General features: G+C 25.2%; 1 protein-coding gene and 2 long non-coding RNA genes across 4 annotated transcripts in view; 2 read left to right on the top strand and 1 right to left on the bottom strand.

Moving 5' to 3' along the window:
• LOC135922805 (ubinuclein-1-like) overlaps positions 1–4,194 on the bottom strand; it is a 33,263-nt gene extending 29,069 nt beyond the window's left edge. The window contains exons 1-3 of one of the 2 annotated variants that reach the window (XM_065457281.1): positions 3,926–4,194; positions 3,559–3,684; positions 2,845–2,958 (exon numbers count right to left, since the gene is read on the bottom strand). In XM_065457281.1, the coding sequence (XP_065313353.1) occupies positions 2,845–2,958; positions 3,559–3,684; positions 3,926–4,081 (396 nt within the window). In that variant the 5' untranslated portion in view covers positions 4,082–4,194. The remainder of the gene's footprint in view (positions 1–2,844; positions 2,959–3,558; positions 3,685–3,925) is intronic. The other variant, XM_065457282.1, reaches the window with a different exon arrangement.
• Positions 4,195–8,813: 4,619 nt separating this feature from the next.
• On the top strand, positions 8,814–9,621 carry LOC135931643 (uncharacterized). Its single transcript, XR_010573110.1, has 3 exons — positions 8,814–8,871; positions 9,211–9,397; positions 9,441–9,621. It is a non-coding gene; the product is annotated as an uncharacterized LOC135931643 (long non-coding RNA).
• Positions 9,622–13,336: 3,715 nt separating this feature from the next.
• On the top strand, positions 13,337–16,932 carry LOC135931642 (uncharacterized). The gene is made up of 5 exons (XR_010573109.1): positions 13,337–13,590; positions 13,638–14,434; positions 14,491–14,600; positions 14,964–15,010; positions 15,062–16,932. It is a non-coding gene; the product is annotated as an uncharacterized LOC135931642 (long non-coding RNA).
• The last annotated feature ends 667 nt before the right edge of the window (positions 16,933–17,599 follow it).

Below are 17,599 nucleotides of genomic sequence, written 5' to 3'. Positions count from 1 at the left end.
ATACATAAAAATTTATTGGAATAAATTTATGAGAAATAATTGCCATGTTATAATATATTTTGTTTAATATAAGTTTGGAGTACAAGCATCCTCTCCATGATTCAGAAGGTACTACATGGAGCTAATATTCCAACATAGCTCTAACCGTCATTGTTCGGGTCCTTAAACAACACTCAAACTGGGAGATATATACTGATCCCAAAAGGCAACCATATTATGTATTGGGGCCCAAAAATATTTTTTCAAGTGTTAAATTTGCCGTTTTCTATTAATATAAAAATTAAAAGCCATAATTATATATAAGAATTTCAATTTGAATTTTTAGTCTAAAGTAAATTCTTTGCTTCGTTGGTAAAATGTCTAATTATGCTATCTAGATTTTAAATTTGAATGTTATTGGCGAAAAATGGCACTTTGTAAATGTGGCTATAGGAAAAAATGAATATATTTTAGATCTTTTATATTAATATTTCTGATTAAATTTTAGACAAAATAATATTAAAATCTTGAGTTATAATTCATTTTTTAAAAATAAATAATATTTTTAAAAACCAGGCCAATAACAATCTATTTTAAACGAATTGATCAAATCCTTGATGGAAAATTTTGAGAAACCATATAAGTGTTCAATATTCATTATTTTCAATTTTTCTTCAAACAAGTCATAAAATAGAGCTTAATCAAAATAACAAAATTTCACAAAGGTAAGTCAATTTCTTAGACTAAAAGCTAAAGTAAACCATATTGGAGTTAGTCTGAATTAAGTGATTAACAATATTCTAAGCCTTAAATTTTTACAGCTACAGTTCTTTGATTAATATTATATTCATTTCAATTAAAAAATATATATCATACAGTTAATAACGGCAGTGATGGTGATATATTAAGGGGCAAAAAAAGTGATTTGAACAAATGATAGATATAGTGATAATTTTATGGAAAGGGTAAGGCTACCTAAGAGATCCACCTCGAGCCCACTCACAATAGGTGTAGTTGTTTAAAGGGAAGCCTACAAAAGGCAAGCATGAAGTTTTATATAAAAATTCTGTGAAAGGGGTAAGATGATAATGATTTTTATACCCGAGATAGAACAAGTTAGGAAAAAGTGGGGAAGTTTGCTACCTAAGCAATGATGAAGGCTTCTTGGCAGTGGTGACAAGGGTATAAAATATGCTTGGAAGATATTCAGAGAGATATCCTGTATTTTAATGGGTAAAAATGTATCACAGATAAAGGAAAAATTTATGTAACTTTTGCACAAGTAAGCTGTGTGGCAACGTAATATGGCAAGTTAGAAAGAATAAAGTTGGATGTATATGTGGGTGTCTCTGAGAAAGAAAAACAATCAAAGAACTGAGGGAAAATATTGGGATAGAAGCAATAGGTAATGTCATGAGAAGAAATATATTGAGATGGTTTGAATTAAGAATATACCAATATTTTTTATTGGATCATATCAGGACATTATTTCATTTTTTTAAATATTAGTTATCAGCCAATATTATAAAAATTTACAATCCAATCCAATAAAATGGCGTCTTCATTTTTAAAAAATTTATTACAAATTCCATATATTTGTTTTTTACTTATTATGTAAATAGGTTAAAGCTAATATTAAATAAGTGATTTATCAATAAAAATATTTATATAATATTAAATTGATAAATATAAATTATAACTGATCATTATAATATATTTAAATGATTTATGTTATGGTATAGTTAAGATATAGATGTTGTACTATTTAAAAGTATATGAGATGAGTGGATGTATGCATTAAAAATTAAAACGACTAGTATGTTTACAGAATACAAAATCTGATAGGATATCGAATCAATAATCACCCAATATCAATAGGAGGTTGTTTCAATATGTACACACCTAGTTTGTATATGATTTGAAGGTATAGAGCAATAGGTTAAATGGATCTATTGATTGAAGTGGAAAGACCAAAGATAATCTAGAAGTGGTGGATAATGATATAAGTCCTCAATTTGATTGGTGGCAATGCCCAAGGCATGGAAAATGGAGAAAGGGGATTAGAAAAGAAAATGGGCTATCCAGGTAAACCAGAAAAAGACCACTATATAGCAAAAATAATTAATTATTAAGAAAAATTAAAAAGAATATATATATTTTCTGATCTAGAAGATTTAATTGAAAAAATATACCTCTAATGAAATTTATTATTTGATTTAAATCAGGGTAAATTTTTGCAACTAAATTCTCCAAATCAGTGTATCATTTAGTAGCTTGATCCAGCTAATTAAGAAAATTATTTTGAAAATTGTAATTAAAACATATCTCTTTCCTCTACAATATATTTTCTCATTTCATTAAAACAGCACTTACAATTCATATAAAAATAACTAATCAATATGGTGATATCTAAAATTTTAGGTAAAGCTGTTAAAAGCTGATATCTGTGATATCGTTTAGTGCACCCACTCTTCTATGATATTCCAAAAGATGATATAGTCTATCAAATAAATAGAAGTGTGGTACAGTCAAGGAATTAAAACTAGAGACTAAAATGGAATTGATATTTTAAAAAAATGAAATATATATGTAATTAATAATTAAGAAAGTTTTAAATATAAATTAATGTAATCAACAATCAAAAAAATTTGGTAAATTGCAGTGAAATGGGAAATTACTTAAAATAATCACTCCTCAAAATAATGTAGTAATAAAAATTACTGATCTTTTAAAATAATAGATAAAAAGAATATATCTAAATAATGACTTTTTATTTAATTAGTCAACTCAAACATAGTTATAATATAATGGTTACTCATTACAATAAAACAAAATCCTTTGGATAAATTTATATATTAATTATACTGCTTCTGAATTATCTATAAAGCTATCAGATTCATCATAACCCATTCCCATGTCTAATAGGTCAACAATTTTCTTCCTAAATTTCTTCTTCTTCTTCTTGGATCTATTTGAACCCTTTATAATATATAATTGTTAATTCAAAATAATTCGATTCATATTTTTAATTATATGTTAAAAATTATCTCATTTTTTAAAAATATATAATATAGGCATTCACAAGATTCGTTAGGGAGAAAGGGGGACACTCTGTTAGGTAAATTTTCCCCACAAATTTTATTGGAAGTCTTTACATCCATACATGGCAGGCATTAGGCCATGTCATTTTTAGGTTTTTTTTATATAAAAAAGTTTTTTTAAAAAAATTTGAATATCCATACATGGCAGGCATTAGGCCATGTCATTTTTAGGTTTTTTTTATATAAAAAAGTTTTTTTAAAAAAATTTGAATTAGTCATTATTTAAATTATTTTTTAGATTTTTTTAAAAAAGGTAAGAATCTTTTAATTTCCTAAGGCAAAGGAAATTTTCATTCCCCCTTCCACAGCTATGCCTAAAATGAACTAAATTTATAAAATTCATGTAGATACTGTATAGTATATTTATATAAAAAATGAAATGTTCAGTAAAATAATCAAGAGCAAGGAATATTATTAAAAGTATTTATCAATTTAGAAATATGGCAATTATCTAATAAAATCTTATAAAGTGCATTACATATTTAGCTTCCAAACTTTGAACAATTGTTGATATTCTTTCTTCTTCAATCTTTCTTTCCTTAGAATTAAAAGCATCAGGACTAGAAGAATCACTTTCATCTTTTTTTATAGCTCTACCATCTTTCTAATTAAATTTCAAAATTCTATGTTAATTTTTTTTACAATATAATATATATAAAAGAACATTATTCATTTTAGATATTTATAAATACAGATAACAAACCTATATTTATTACAATTTTTTTTTAAATAATGACGTCAGCTTTCAATATGGTGGAACAATTATTTAAAGCGATCAAATTTTTATAAACGATTGTTGGATTACATTTAAAGATTAATTAATGACAAACTATATAATTTATTACCTGCTTATGGTATTCACTCTTATATAGCTCGGAATAGAATATTTCAGGGCAAGTGGTTTCGTTTGATTCCTCCAACTTTATATTAAATCGTATGGTATTTTTGACTTTATTAATCGATAAATTAGCATCCTTTATAGTCGGTTTGGCGTTATTCATTGCATAAGTAAAGGTAAATAAGAAAACGACTACTCAGGAGACATGGTCAAACATGGCGGGATTGTGATAAAATTTTCAAAAGAACAACCCCAACATGGACATTTTTATAATGATATCGTGATCGTTCTTTCCTTCACAAATATTAAGATTATACATTTTGAAAAAAATTTTTTTTATCTCAACAAAATAATGAAGAGACTCGATATTTTGAAAACAAATTTGTAAACAAAGTAATGAAGGTGGTAATGGTAGTAAATAATGAATATAATGTATAAGTTTCGTCTATTTCGAGCATGCATAAAATATTAAACGTTCTTATATTCTAATCCAAATGTGGGAGTAATAAAAAACATGTTTTTAACCACGTTCCAACCCCTGAATTGAGTTGGTTGTAGCACCGCTAGAAACCCAGTCATACAAAAAAATTTCTAATCCTTTTTAAAAATATTACAAAAAGCCCGCGTTCAAAAAATATTATTTTTCATTTTGTAAACAAAAAATTGCGTTTATTACGTCTTTTTAAAATGCAAAAAATTATTTCTTTTTTGAAGAAAAAAATTATTTGTATCACGTAATTTATATAAATTTTTGGTTTAGTTATAACGGGACTCGTATGGATAGATGAAATAAGGTTCAATAAGTTTTAGACATATATTTTTAAAAATTTTTTAATGTTGATAAAATTTAATTACGAAAAAGACCATTGATGAGGCCATAAAAAAAATTTGAAAACTGAAATTTGCCTTGAAATAAGATTTTAACACATTTGAGAAAAAATTTATTTTTTGTTTTCTAATTTTAATTTTAAAAAATAACTATTGAAACACCGACTTTTTTTTTATCGGTTATAACTTGTTTATTTATTTTAAATTTTGTTTTATTTTTTTTATAATTTTATTGTTTATGTATTGTTTTTATATTTATTTATTCATTTTTTTTTAATTCTTAATTTTATTTTTATTATTTTTTTTAATTATTATATTTGCAAAATTGATATAAATATTTTTATAATCAATTTTGTTTTATTACGTAAATTTTATGTTACTTAATAAATAAGGAATGAAATTTAAAAATTATTTGATAAAATTAAAAATTAAAATACGATTTCTTTTGTTTTTCATTATGTTTTTTTGTGATATAAATTATTGATTTTGATGTTTTTATATGCGTAATCATAAGAAGTAAATAAATAAAATAGTAATAATTAAACACTCTCCGCTCCGTGTGATGTATGATAATATCAAAAATATTTTTTCCATTATAAGCCTGGAGCAATTCAAATTTAATTATCCCTGAAATTATTTAAATTTCGAACCTGACCCAATTTTTTATTAAGACCAATCAGTGGTATATTGCTTAAAAATTAATTGGGGGGGGGGGGGTGGTATAATTTTTGAATTTAGATTTTTTCCTTAAATCTTTAATTTCTTCTTTTATTTTCGGCTATATTTATTGGGGAAAGATTAGATTCGCTCTGCGATGATTTCTTTCCATTCTATTCATCATATCGAAGGTTCAAATATGAAATTTGGCAAATTATATACTCTTATTTAGCTCGATCATCTAGCATGATCAAATTCATAAATGGGTCCCTTTCACAGTCGGCAGTAGTGTTGTTAAATTGCTTGGTTGGGTCGAATTAGCATGATTTTTGGTTGTTTGGTCGAAAAAATGAATCAAAACCAAAGCAACGACCTGGTCGACCAATTTCATAGACCCGAGCACCAAATCAACTTATAATAATTTATTGATAATGTTTTGTTCAATTTTATGCATAGAGGACGAATATTTCAATAATAGTCTTTTTAAAAATTAAAAATTAGAGGACGAGTAATTCAATTTCATATTAATTAAATAATTGATATGGAATTCAAAATAATTACCTCCTAAGACCGTGAAAAATTTATTATAGGAATTTATCGATTTTTAGATATTTATAATTCATATATCATCGAAAAATGAGGATAATTTATGTTGATTTAATTCTTACCCTAAAGTTGTAAAAAATGGCTAAGCCTCAAACAGATTAGATATGCTGGCTCAGGAGTTGACATTAGTCACCTCAGGAGTTGACATTAGTCACCTCAGGAGTTGACTCTACTTTAATTTTAAGCTGAAATGCATTTATTTGTTGTTTAACTCTAATTCGATAATGGATATTACAAATTAGCCTAAAATTGCCTTCATATCAAAATATTTTTACATTTATCCAAAATATCCCTCTAGCGAGTAGTTCTAGCTGATCTTTGCTCACATATATCGATGGAAAGATCCTTCAGTGCACTAAGAAGTAACCACATTACAAAATAAATTTGACAAATATACTTTAAACGATATTTTAATCATCAAACTTAATATAAATTTGTTAAACAACGTTATCTTTTTTGATATTCATTTTATTAATATTTGTTAAACAACGTTATCTTTTTTGATATTCATTTTATTAATATTTGTCAATAATTTTATATCATAGAATGAATAAAATAATTTCATTGAAATTGTTATGACTTTTGATAGTTTTGAGGGAATAAATATTTTAAGTGATAAAATGAATTTCAAAAGTATAAACGTCATATTTATTAGTTAATTAAGGCAGTAATTTTTATAAGAAACAATCAATTCCCACCTAAAGTTAGTGGAATAAACTATGCCCACCATGCCCATTAAGGGACTAATAATTCCTAGTTATAGTTTAAAGAAATGTCGATTTGGGATATTCTTACGAAAACAGAAATCGATTGAAGATTTCGACATCAGGAAAGATGGAGAGGATTTTACCTTTGTCTAGATATTTTTTTGGAAAAATGTTTACCCCCAACCTGTCATGATTTAAACCACCAGAAGACATAGATTAATGATTAATTTGAAAACTCTAATCATGCTTCACTTAAAAATAAAAATATATAGTAAAAATTGCTGAGCTATATATTATATTTTCTAAAAATTCAATTTTGAGAAAATTTAAATTTTTACTTGGCAACTTTTGAGAATTCAGTAAAAATTACTTTAAGTAGTAATTCTGAGTAATTAAGGGGAAAATAATATATGTTAAAGCTTTAACCTGTATGTATTACAACTATGCAATATATATTGGCTTACGCTTCATAATTACTGCTTGTCCTTGTGGCTAACTTCGTTTAAGGCTACTTTTTAATATTAGATTCATACAAAATTTTTCAAAATATAACTAATATTTTATATCTAAATTAAATAGACAGAAAAGATAAAAAAAATATATATATAAGGATCGCAAAATCATATGATTCAAAAATATTCTGGAATTGGGGAAATCCCTTTTAATTTAGATGTAATTGATTTTGAATCGCCATCAAAATCCGATAAAGACAGTTTAATGAGTAATGTTATAGTTTATATTTTTATAATTGTTTTTGGTTAGTGATTGGCAAATGATAAATTTATAAATATTAAGTACTCATCAATTAATCTTTTTAAAATGTTTAAGAGTGAGAGAGTAGAGATTAAAACGGCCTTTTTTTAGTCACACTTTAGAGTTAACATTGTAAAGCGAAAATAAACAGTAATACGTAGAGTTGTTAACATTTTTCTAAAAAGAATATTAATTTAATAAATATTTATTTCAAATTGCATAATATATTTGTTTATTAAGATTAATTTTTATATAAATTAACCATTTATCAATAAAATATTTTAGTAAGATTTTCTGAAATTTTATTTAATTCTTCTTAATTTATAATTATTTAGCAATATAAATTATATATATTCAATTTTTCACTATAACAAATATAGTATAGTGTATAGTCTTATAAAATAGAGATATCTTATCTAATAAAATTCTGTATTTTTATATTAATATGCCAAGGTTCAAAATAGACCGGGGATAGTGTTATCACATTTAATTTTCCTTCATTTTTAACTATTGTAAAGAAAAAAACTACTTAGTTATTCCACACCTAACCCCCATAAAAATAGATCTTATGCACACCATAAACTTGAATATACAATATTTATTAAATATTATGACAATATATATATAATATCTTAAATAAAGTAAGTATATGTATTATAATTTTGATCTTAAAAATACCCCTCCCCCTCCTTCCTTGATTTAATATTTTAAAAAAAAAAAAATTTTCTCTTTCAATGAAAAAATTAACAATTCTATTTCTATTCATTCTACTTTTGAATTCTTTTGCCGAAAAAAATTTAAGTTTTATTTTATTTAATATTAATAACTTCCGTTTTTTAATTATTTTTTGTTTTTTCAGTAATAGCATAACTACCAATTCTATTCCCCTCCCTTTTTTATAGTAAAATAAAATAAAAAAAATAATAAATAAAAAAAAAATATTATTTTTTAGCTAACTCTATGAATATGGATTTTTTTTATAAAAATTAGGGGGTAATTATTAGTTCTTCTTTGTCTTTCTTTCCTTTTCTTTTTCTAAATTCAATCTGGGTAAAAATATAATAATTATTTTAGACAGAAACATTTTTATGAAAGAATTACAAAATTAAATATAAACCATATCCCTCCCTCCCTCTTTTCTTTACTTTAGTAATAAATAATTATTTATTTATTGTTTTTTTATAAATAATAGTAATAAAAAAAGTATTTAAAAGTGAGAAAATTTATAAAAAATTCATTTTGATAAAAAAAATTTATTTTGATAAAAAAAATAATTTATTTTGATAAAAAAAATTTATTTTGATAAAAAAAATTATTTTGATAAAAAAATTACTTCCTCTATATATTTTAACCTAATTTTCTACATTATACTGGACGATTATTATATTTTATTTTCCTATACGTAAGTTTAATACCTTATTTTCTTCTAATATTATTATATTAATATTATTATATGGTGCATATAAGTCAAATCTACATTACCTTTTCATCTCTATTTTTATTTCCCATGGGCGTTTAAGTAAGGGGTTTTGCCTCTTGCGCGCACAGGTAACCGCGGCCTTCCCAAAAAACGTGGATGGTCCAATTATTTAAGTATTTCCCATCTTCTATCCCAGTTAGATGGGTTTTTCATGAGAGAACCAAGCGTTGCTCTGTTGTATATATATTTCTGATATATATGACGTTTTAGGGCTAATGCGCTTAATTCACGTAAATTATATTTAAAAAATTTTTTTTTTAGATGGACATCCAACTCGAAAATATTGGCCTTGATTTCTTAGCTGAATTTGCACAATCGACACCCGAAACCTCCTTTAATAATTCCTCTATATCGTTAGATATAAAGGGGAGTTTTGTTGAGACTCCTACCAAAAATCATTAGAAGTGTATTCATTGCTCAAAAAAGTACAAAAATACAACTTCCACAAGTAATATTTTATTCCTACAAATTATATTTTTGTTAATTTTTAGCAAATTTAAAAAGACACTTGGGATTATCTCATCCTAATATAATATCAGAAGCATCTATCACAACCCCTGATGTTATGCCCAGGGTTGCCAGGTCAAAATTTTCAAATTGTGGGAGAAATTAGATATTTTGTGGGAGAAATTGCTAAAAAAAATTTTTTTGCAGGCCTTCGGCCTGCAAAGGACCGGGATTTAGAATTGACTTAGTTATCCACTTATTATTTTTTATAAATATAAAATCTAATCTATTTTCCAAAATAAAATAGGTAATTATTTTTCAAAATAAAATAGCTAACTTTTTTTAAAATAAAATAGCTAACTTTTTTTCAAAATAAAATAGCCAACTATTTTTCAAAATAAAATAGCCAACTATTTTTCAAATAAAATATCCAACTCTTTTTCAAAATAAAATAGCCTAACTATTTTTCAAAATAAAATATCCAACTTTTTCAAAATAAAATAGTTAACTATTTTCCAAAATAAAATACCCAACTATTTTTCAAAATAGGTAATTACTGTACGACACAAAATTTCTTAGAGTACTATCTTTATTATTAAAAAAACATTGATTTATTATAATATATTAATTTTGTTTAAAAATAATAACCAACGATCTTTTTTAAATACAAAAGAATGTAAACAAGATAAAATTTTATAAAAAATTGTAATTTTACAATGTAAAAAAATAAATGGGGGAAGGGAATATGATATTTTGAGGTATCAAAAATCTTCAAAGCATAAATCAGTACAGGGCATTCTATCAACATCTATTTCAAAACAAAAATATTCTTCAAAAATAAGAAATAATATAGATGCAACTAAAGTTGCCGGAAATGGTAAATACCTATCATGCAGTACAACATTCAGAGAGTTACTCAACATCTCAATGTTGGTAGAATCTTTCCCCATAATATTTAACGACTAATATAAATGAATAGAATACTTTGTAGAACACAAAATGAGCAAGGCTATCAACAATGTTTTAGGATATAAATCCAGAAGGTCAATTCTTGACGATTTGAAAGATGTGCTAACATATGCAATTCTAACAGATGCATCTAATAAGGAGATATCAAAACATTTCCCTTGATCCTCCCCTATTTCAACAAAATTAATGTCATTTTAATAAAACTATTAAAAAAATTTTCTCCAGATATGAAATATCCAAAGACATAGCTAACCATATATAATGGTAAATATGGCAGATTTGGCATTACCAATGAATTGCATGGTAGCTTTCTGATCTGATAATTCCTCAGTGAATTTGGCAAAAACCAGAGTGTATTTACAGAATTGAGTCAGCATAATGTTGGTTGACAGGTTCCTCCTAATACGCGCCATCGTAGAATTTTAAAATACAAACCTTTAAAAAATAAATAGATTATAAAAGCTGTCCTATTTGAAAATAATTTTCAAAAATAAATGGCAGAAGTATATTTAGGAATTTTACATATAGGAAATCTACTATATGCTGTTAATATGCAGTTGCAATCAGAAGAATATAATTTAATAAAGGCCCACTAAATTATGCTGCAGAAATACCAAAGTAAGAATATTACTATTATCGGATAATTATTAATAAGATTTAATATGATGTCATGTTTGAGGAGATTGTAATGCTTCTTTATTTTTATGATTTGCCAAAATATTCAAAATATTAATTTTACAATGTAAAAAATAAATTTATTTGATTTTATGCAAATGTATAAATAAGATTTTATAAAATATAGAAAGTCAAATAGTTATAGTTAATTATATTTTATATGAGATTTAAATAATGGAACTAAACGTTTACCGTCGTTATTAAGATATTTATAAAAATCCTGGCATGACATTTTATAATTTTGTTTAACCATTAACTCGGCCTCTTAGGATATCTTAAGCTTAGATTAAAGATGATTAAGATAATAATATTTTCTAAGATGAGTTCCACTTTCATTGCTAATTTTTAAAAATATTACTTCTAATATTAATAATATATTTTTTAATATATAATAGTACATAAGCAGTTTATATTGAAAATAATTTTTCTTTTTATATATTTAATTATAACATTTTATTGTCCAAAAAACAACATCAGTATTGGAAACTAATGCTTTAACCTCAAAACAATCTAAATCTCACCTAGAAGATAACTATCATGGTATATATAAATAAAAATATAAAATATGTATAATATTTAGGATTTTTTAAGCTTAGATTAAAGATGATTAGGATAATAATATTTTCTAAGATGAGTTCCACTTTCATTGCTAATTTTTAAAAATATTACTTCTAATATTAATAATATATTTTTTAATATATAATAGTACATAAGCAATTTATATTGAAAATAATTTTTCTTTTTATATATTTAATTATAACATTTTATTGTCCAAAAAACAACATCAGTATTGGAAACTAGTGCTTTAACCTCAAAACAATCTAAATCTCACCTAGAAGATAACTATCATGGTATATATAAATAAAAATATAAAAAAAGCACTAGTTTCCCATACTATTCTAACTTCAAATTTTGAAAATGTCGAATGGATTGGATTGGATGGAGAATTTAAAATTAGCGGAAAAATAAAATAAAAGAACTAGACATATTTTTCGAATAAATATTTAAAATTTATTTAAAAATATAAAAATAATCAAATACTGTCTCTCAAAATTATTATATATATATTAAAAACATTAAAATGCTAAAAAAAAAATTGTGGGAGAAATTAAAAAATTGTGGGAGATTTTTGTGGGAGATTGTGGGAGATTTCTAATTGTGGGAGTTTTGTGGGAGTGAGATGTATGTGGGTAAACTAAAAAATTGTGGGAGACTCCCACTGATGGGGGGAGGCATGGCAACCCTGGTTATGCCGGGAATAAGAAAACCCAAAAATCAAGAAAATATAAAATTAAATATGCTGATATTAAAATATCTCATCCTAACCAATATTTCATTTAGAAATATAGAACATAATAGTTTTAAAGAGATGATTCATTATTGTAACAAAGGCTTTAAAATTTGGACGAGACAAACTCTAAAGAAAAAGCTTTGTACAATATATGAATCGTCTAAAAAAATAATAATTAAAAAATTAACTGATATAAATAGACTAGCAATCACTACAGATTGCTGGTCTAGCCCAGATTCCATAACTTACTACGCTGTAACTATTTATTACATCAGTAGTGAATGGAAACTAACTAATTTATTACTAACCATAGTTTCTTTCCCACATCCCCATACAGGACAGCAAATTTCCGATTTGCTGTTCAATTGTTTTAATGATTTTGAAATAACGGCTAAAATAATATCAATTACACACGACAATGCCAAAAATATTGTTAGTGGTTTTAATATGATGAAAGAGGAGTTTAAACTTCTTTATAAAAAAGACTTGTACAACCATCGTTGTCTAGCCCATGTTATAAATTTAATTGTACAAGAAGGACTAGGGTTTTTATCAAATAAATTGGAGATAATTCATACCCTAGTCAACAAGCTTCATACCTCCCCTAAATTAATGGAACAATATGTTAAAATAAGTGGAGGTACCAAAATTCCTTTGGACGTTGCTACACGCTGGAACAGCACATATCTAATGATAGCTGCTGTAAATAAGGTATTATTTTTACAAAGTATTAATATTTAAACATTAATATATTTATTTAATACAGAATATCGAAGCAATTGTTGAACTAGGACAAACATCTTTGGGGAAAAATAAGTTTTTTATTAATAAGGAATTACGCCAATTATTAACCGATCTGGAAATATTTTTATCTCCTTTTTACAAAATAACTTGTGAAATTAGTTCACATCCCCAACTATTAGGATGACGATCTTATTTTTAAATTTTATTCACGAAAATCTAATAAACGCTACAAAAAATAATGGAATAATATATAATGCAGCATCTAACATGTTGATTAAATGTGATGACCATTTGGCGAAAATGTATCATTTCGCCAATTATGCCGGGTCTTTTTTAGACCCAAGAATAAAAAAATCCTTAATTCCAAATAATATTGATTTACAAAAGGATTATTTTGATGATTTTAAAAGTGTCTTTAAAACTTATTCAACCTCTGGGACAAGTTATCAATATGTCGATGATGAGAGTAATCCTAATAATCTTACATCTTTATCCATTTTGCAGGAATTAAAAAAGTATATAAATTATATGATGTATCTAATAATTATTTTATGACATCTAGAAAGAAAAATGTACGTGGGAGTGCTTTTGAGACCGAAATAGATGAATATTTAGGAGAACCACTTTGTCCAGAAAATGCTAATATTCTAGATTGGTGGAGAGGAAACCAAACACGCCTTTCTCAAATGGCGAGGGATTTTCTGGCTCAGCAAACTACCTCTGTCCCTAGCGAGCGGGTTTCTGACGAGCTGGAGATACCGTTACGAAACGGATGTCATCAAAGACGCTAAAACAATGCCTAGCTCTATCGTCTTGGGATGGCACGATATTTAATTTATAGGACGAATTATTTAAAGAATTATATTTATTTAAATATATATTTGGTATATTATCATATTTAAAAATTGTCATAATATTTAATAAATATTGTATATTTATCAGAGACCTGCAAGCTCGGCCCGGCCCTGGCCGGGCCGTATTTTAAATTTTTTAAATATACCCGGGCCGGGCCGGACCTAAAAAATAATTTATCCGGGCCGGGCCTAAAAATTTTTTTTTAATATATCCGGGCCGGGCCGTGCCTAAGATTTTTAAACCCGGGCCGGGCCGGGCCTTAATATTTTTTATAAAAAATTTTACATAATGAGTTATTGGTTATAAGATTATATTATATTATAGTTATGATTAATATAATATTGGGTGATGGTTAACACTACCTAACACCCACAGATCGATCTAATTATTAATTTCCTGAAAGATACCGGAAAACTCCATCTTAAATTACTTAATATATTTTAATATCTAAAATTTCAGTGCTCCCAAATTGTGTTAGAAAACTTAGAAGTTAGACTTAGAACAGTATGTATAATTATTATAAATATATTTTAAATTACTTAATATATGTTATTATCTAGAATTGCAGTGCTCCACTAGTCATTTTCAAATTGTGTTAGAAAAGTTAGACTTAGAACAGTTGTGTTAGAAGAATAGTTTAGAAGTGGATATATCCCATAAACAGATTTAAGTAATAAAAAATTCTATTTTGCTATTAATTTTATCTTACTGTAAAATTAAATTTAAACATTGATAAATTTTTAGAATAAATGATTTCAAAATTTGAATTATTCTCTTTAAATAAAAATGTACATTGATATTTTTTAGCTTCATATATTAGTTTATAAAATCTATTTCAAATTAGATTGAATCTTTTTGTAAATAATATAAAATTTTAATAACATACTTTTTCTTATAACTATAATATTCAGTTTAAATTTATTATAATAAATAAATATAATAATTTCAATCTACATTATTTAATAAATATTGATATTAGATATTTATAATCAATGTAAGATATAAATAATTAATTAATATTTATTATCATTAGAATTAGTGATACTCAATCAATCAATTTTAAGCATTCAAGAAGCTAAAGTAAAAATTAATATTAAATATAAATCTTATAATTCATATCTAAATTTTTAGAATATTTCCAAAACAATCAATAAAAGGAATATCATGGCACAAAACACTAAAGATATAATTGACAAAATTAAAAATAATATTTATTCTTTTAAAAATACTAATAATACTTTAAAATTTGAAATTTGGTCTAAATTTAAAATAATAATAGATAATAATAATAAAAAAAATATTGGCTATGTGCAATGCATAAATTGTTCAAATTTATTATCTTATAATTATAACCATGGTACATCACATTTAAAAAGACATAAATGTTATGGTAAATCTATGAAAATTAATAATTTTTTTTTTACACCTGAAAACCCCACTTATAAATGTAATATGAAATATTTAAAACAAAAATTTATAGATCATTCCTTACACTTTGCGCAAAAGATATTAGACCTTTCGAAATGATAGCTGGGAATGGGTTTCTTAAATTCAGCCAGGCTCTAGTCGATGTTGGGGCAACATATGGTAAAATAGATATCAACTCATTAATTTCACATCCCACCACTCTATCACGCCACCTTAAAGAAAAATGTAATAAAATAAGAAGCATTTTGGTTGATACTATTGCCCCAGTAATCAAGAATCGATTTATGGCTGCTTCCACTGATATATGGTGCGATGACCATAAAAAGAACTCGTTTATAACAGTTAACATGCACTATATATCAGATGACTGGAAGTTAGTGAAGAGAAACCTATTTACCGCTAAATTTAAAGAAGTGTCTAAGACTAGCCAAGTAGTTAAGGATGAACTATTAAAAAATTTTCATAATTTTAGTTTTAACAATAACGATTTTATTAATATAATTTTTGTTACAGACCAAGGTAAAAATATTATAAAAGCATTGGAGTTAAATGAACGATTAAATTGTTCTTGTCATTTATTAAATACAATTTTAAGAAATTCATTTAACTCCAAATATTTGGAAAGTAATGCCCCATTAATAAAATCAACAATAGATAATACTAAAATATTAGTGGGGCATTTAAAACAAAGAAATGCCAGCATTTAAAAGCCCTTTATCAAGATATAGAAGTCCGCTGGAACTCTAAGTACAATATGCTCAATTCTGTTTATTCTCAAAATGAAGAAATTAAAAAAGTTCTTCTAGAACATGGGGGATCGGAAAAGTATTATATTATAGACTTTCCGATCCTTCAGGATCTAGTCAACATTCTTGAGAATTTTAACAGAGCTATTGTTGAGTTACAGTCGGACTCTTGTACTCTTTTTAAAGTGGTAATATGGTATTATGAACTTCTTGAAGTTTGTAATACCTTTCAAAGCGAAAAAAGAGAAATAAAATTGATATTACTTAATATAAAGCATTTTTTAATTGAAAAATTTGTTTTACACAAGTATCATTTTATTTCTCTTTTTCTCTGTCCCAAATTCAAACAATTACGTATGTTGTCAGGGACAGATCGCAAGATGGCGGAAAACTATATAAAAGATTATATTAAATCACAAGAGGCTCAGGAAGTAAATGAAATACCATCGACCAGTCAAATGACTGTTGTTAAACAAACTAAGTCGTTTTATGACAAATGGGGCGATGGTAATTCTGGTAATATCTCAATACCCGATGATGAATATTATAATTATATAAACAAAAAAACAGATGAAATATTTAAGGTGGATAATTTGTTAGAGTGGTGGGCTTCTCATCAAAGCGAATTCCCAATTTTAGCAAAATTGGCAAAACGGGTATTGGCTATTCCTGCTTCAAGTGCAAGCTGTGAGCGGAATTTTTCCACTACTGGAAGAATTCTTGAAGAAAGAAGAAGTAATCTTCAACCTGAAAAGGTAGATATGCTTCTTTTTCTTCATGATAATTTGTGAATTTTTAATATCTTTCTTGAGTATAGGGTTTCGTCAATCATGCTGGTTTTTTACTTTGCAAACTGTCAAATATTTATTGCATTTATTATATTTTACCTTGAGTCATGAAAGTTTTTTATTATTTTTTTTACAATATATTATATAATACAATTATCTTCTTTTGTTAAAAATTTATATTATTAAATAAATTATATTAATTTGTGCAATTTGATTATATTTTCAAAATACTATTTATTATACATGCATTTTTTTAAATAGCGATTTATTTTTACTTTATAAATTAAATAGTAAATTAAATACAATATATTATATTGTCAAAATATTTCCCATTTTTATAAATTATATATTAGTTTTATTATTTTTAAATGCAATATAAAATATAGTATATGCTCAAAATATTATTACCATTTTTATGAATATTAGTTTTATTTTAAATGCAATATAAAATATAGTATATGCTCAAAATATCCATTTTTATAAATAACAGTTTTATAATTTTTATAAATTTAATATAATATTCTCAAAATATTAGCTTTTTACATGTATTTTTTAAATAAAAATTAAAAATCACAAATAGAATCTTTTATATTCAAAAATATTATTTGCACAAATTTTTTATAGTATCAATTTGTAATTAAATATCTGAATAAAATATGAAATATACTTATATCCGGGCCTTAAATTTTAAAATCCGGGCCGGGCCG

This window comes from Gordionus sp. m RMFG-2023, chromosome 1 (genome assembly GCF_954871325.1).
Source record: "Gordionus sp. m RMFG-2023 chromosome 1, tfGorSpeb1-WG-v2, whole genome shotgun sequence".
NCBI lineage: Eukaryota > Metazoa > Nematomorpha > Gordioida > Chordodea > Parachordodidae > Gordionus > Gordionus sp. m RMFG-2023.
This window is presented reverse-complemented; position numbering and strand designations above follow the sequence as displayed.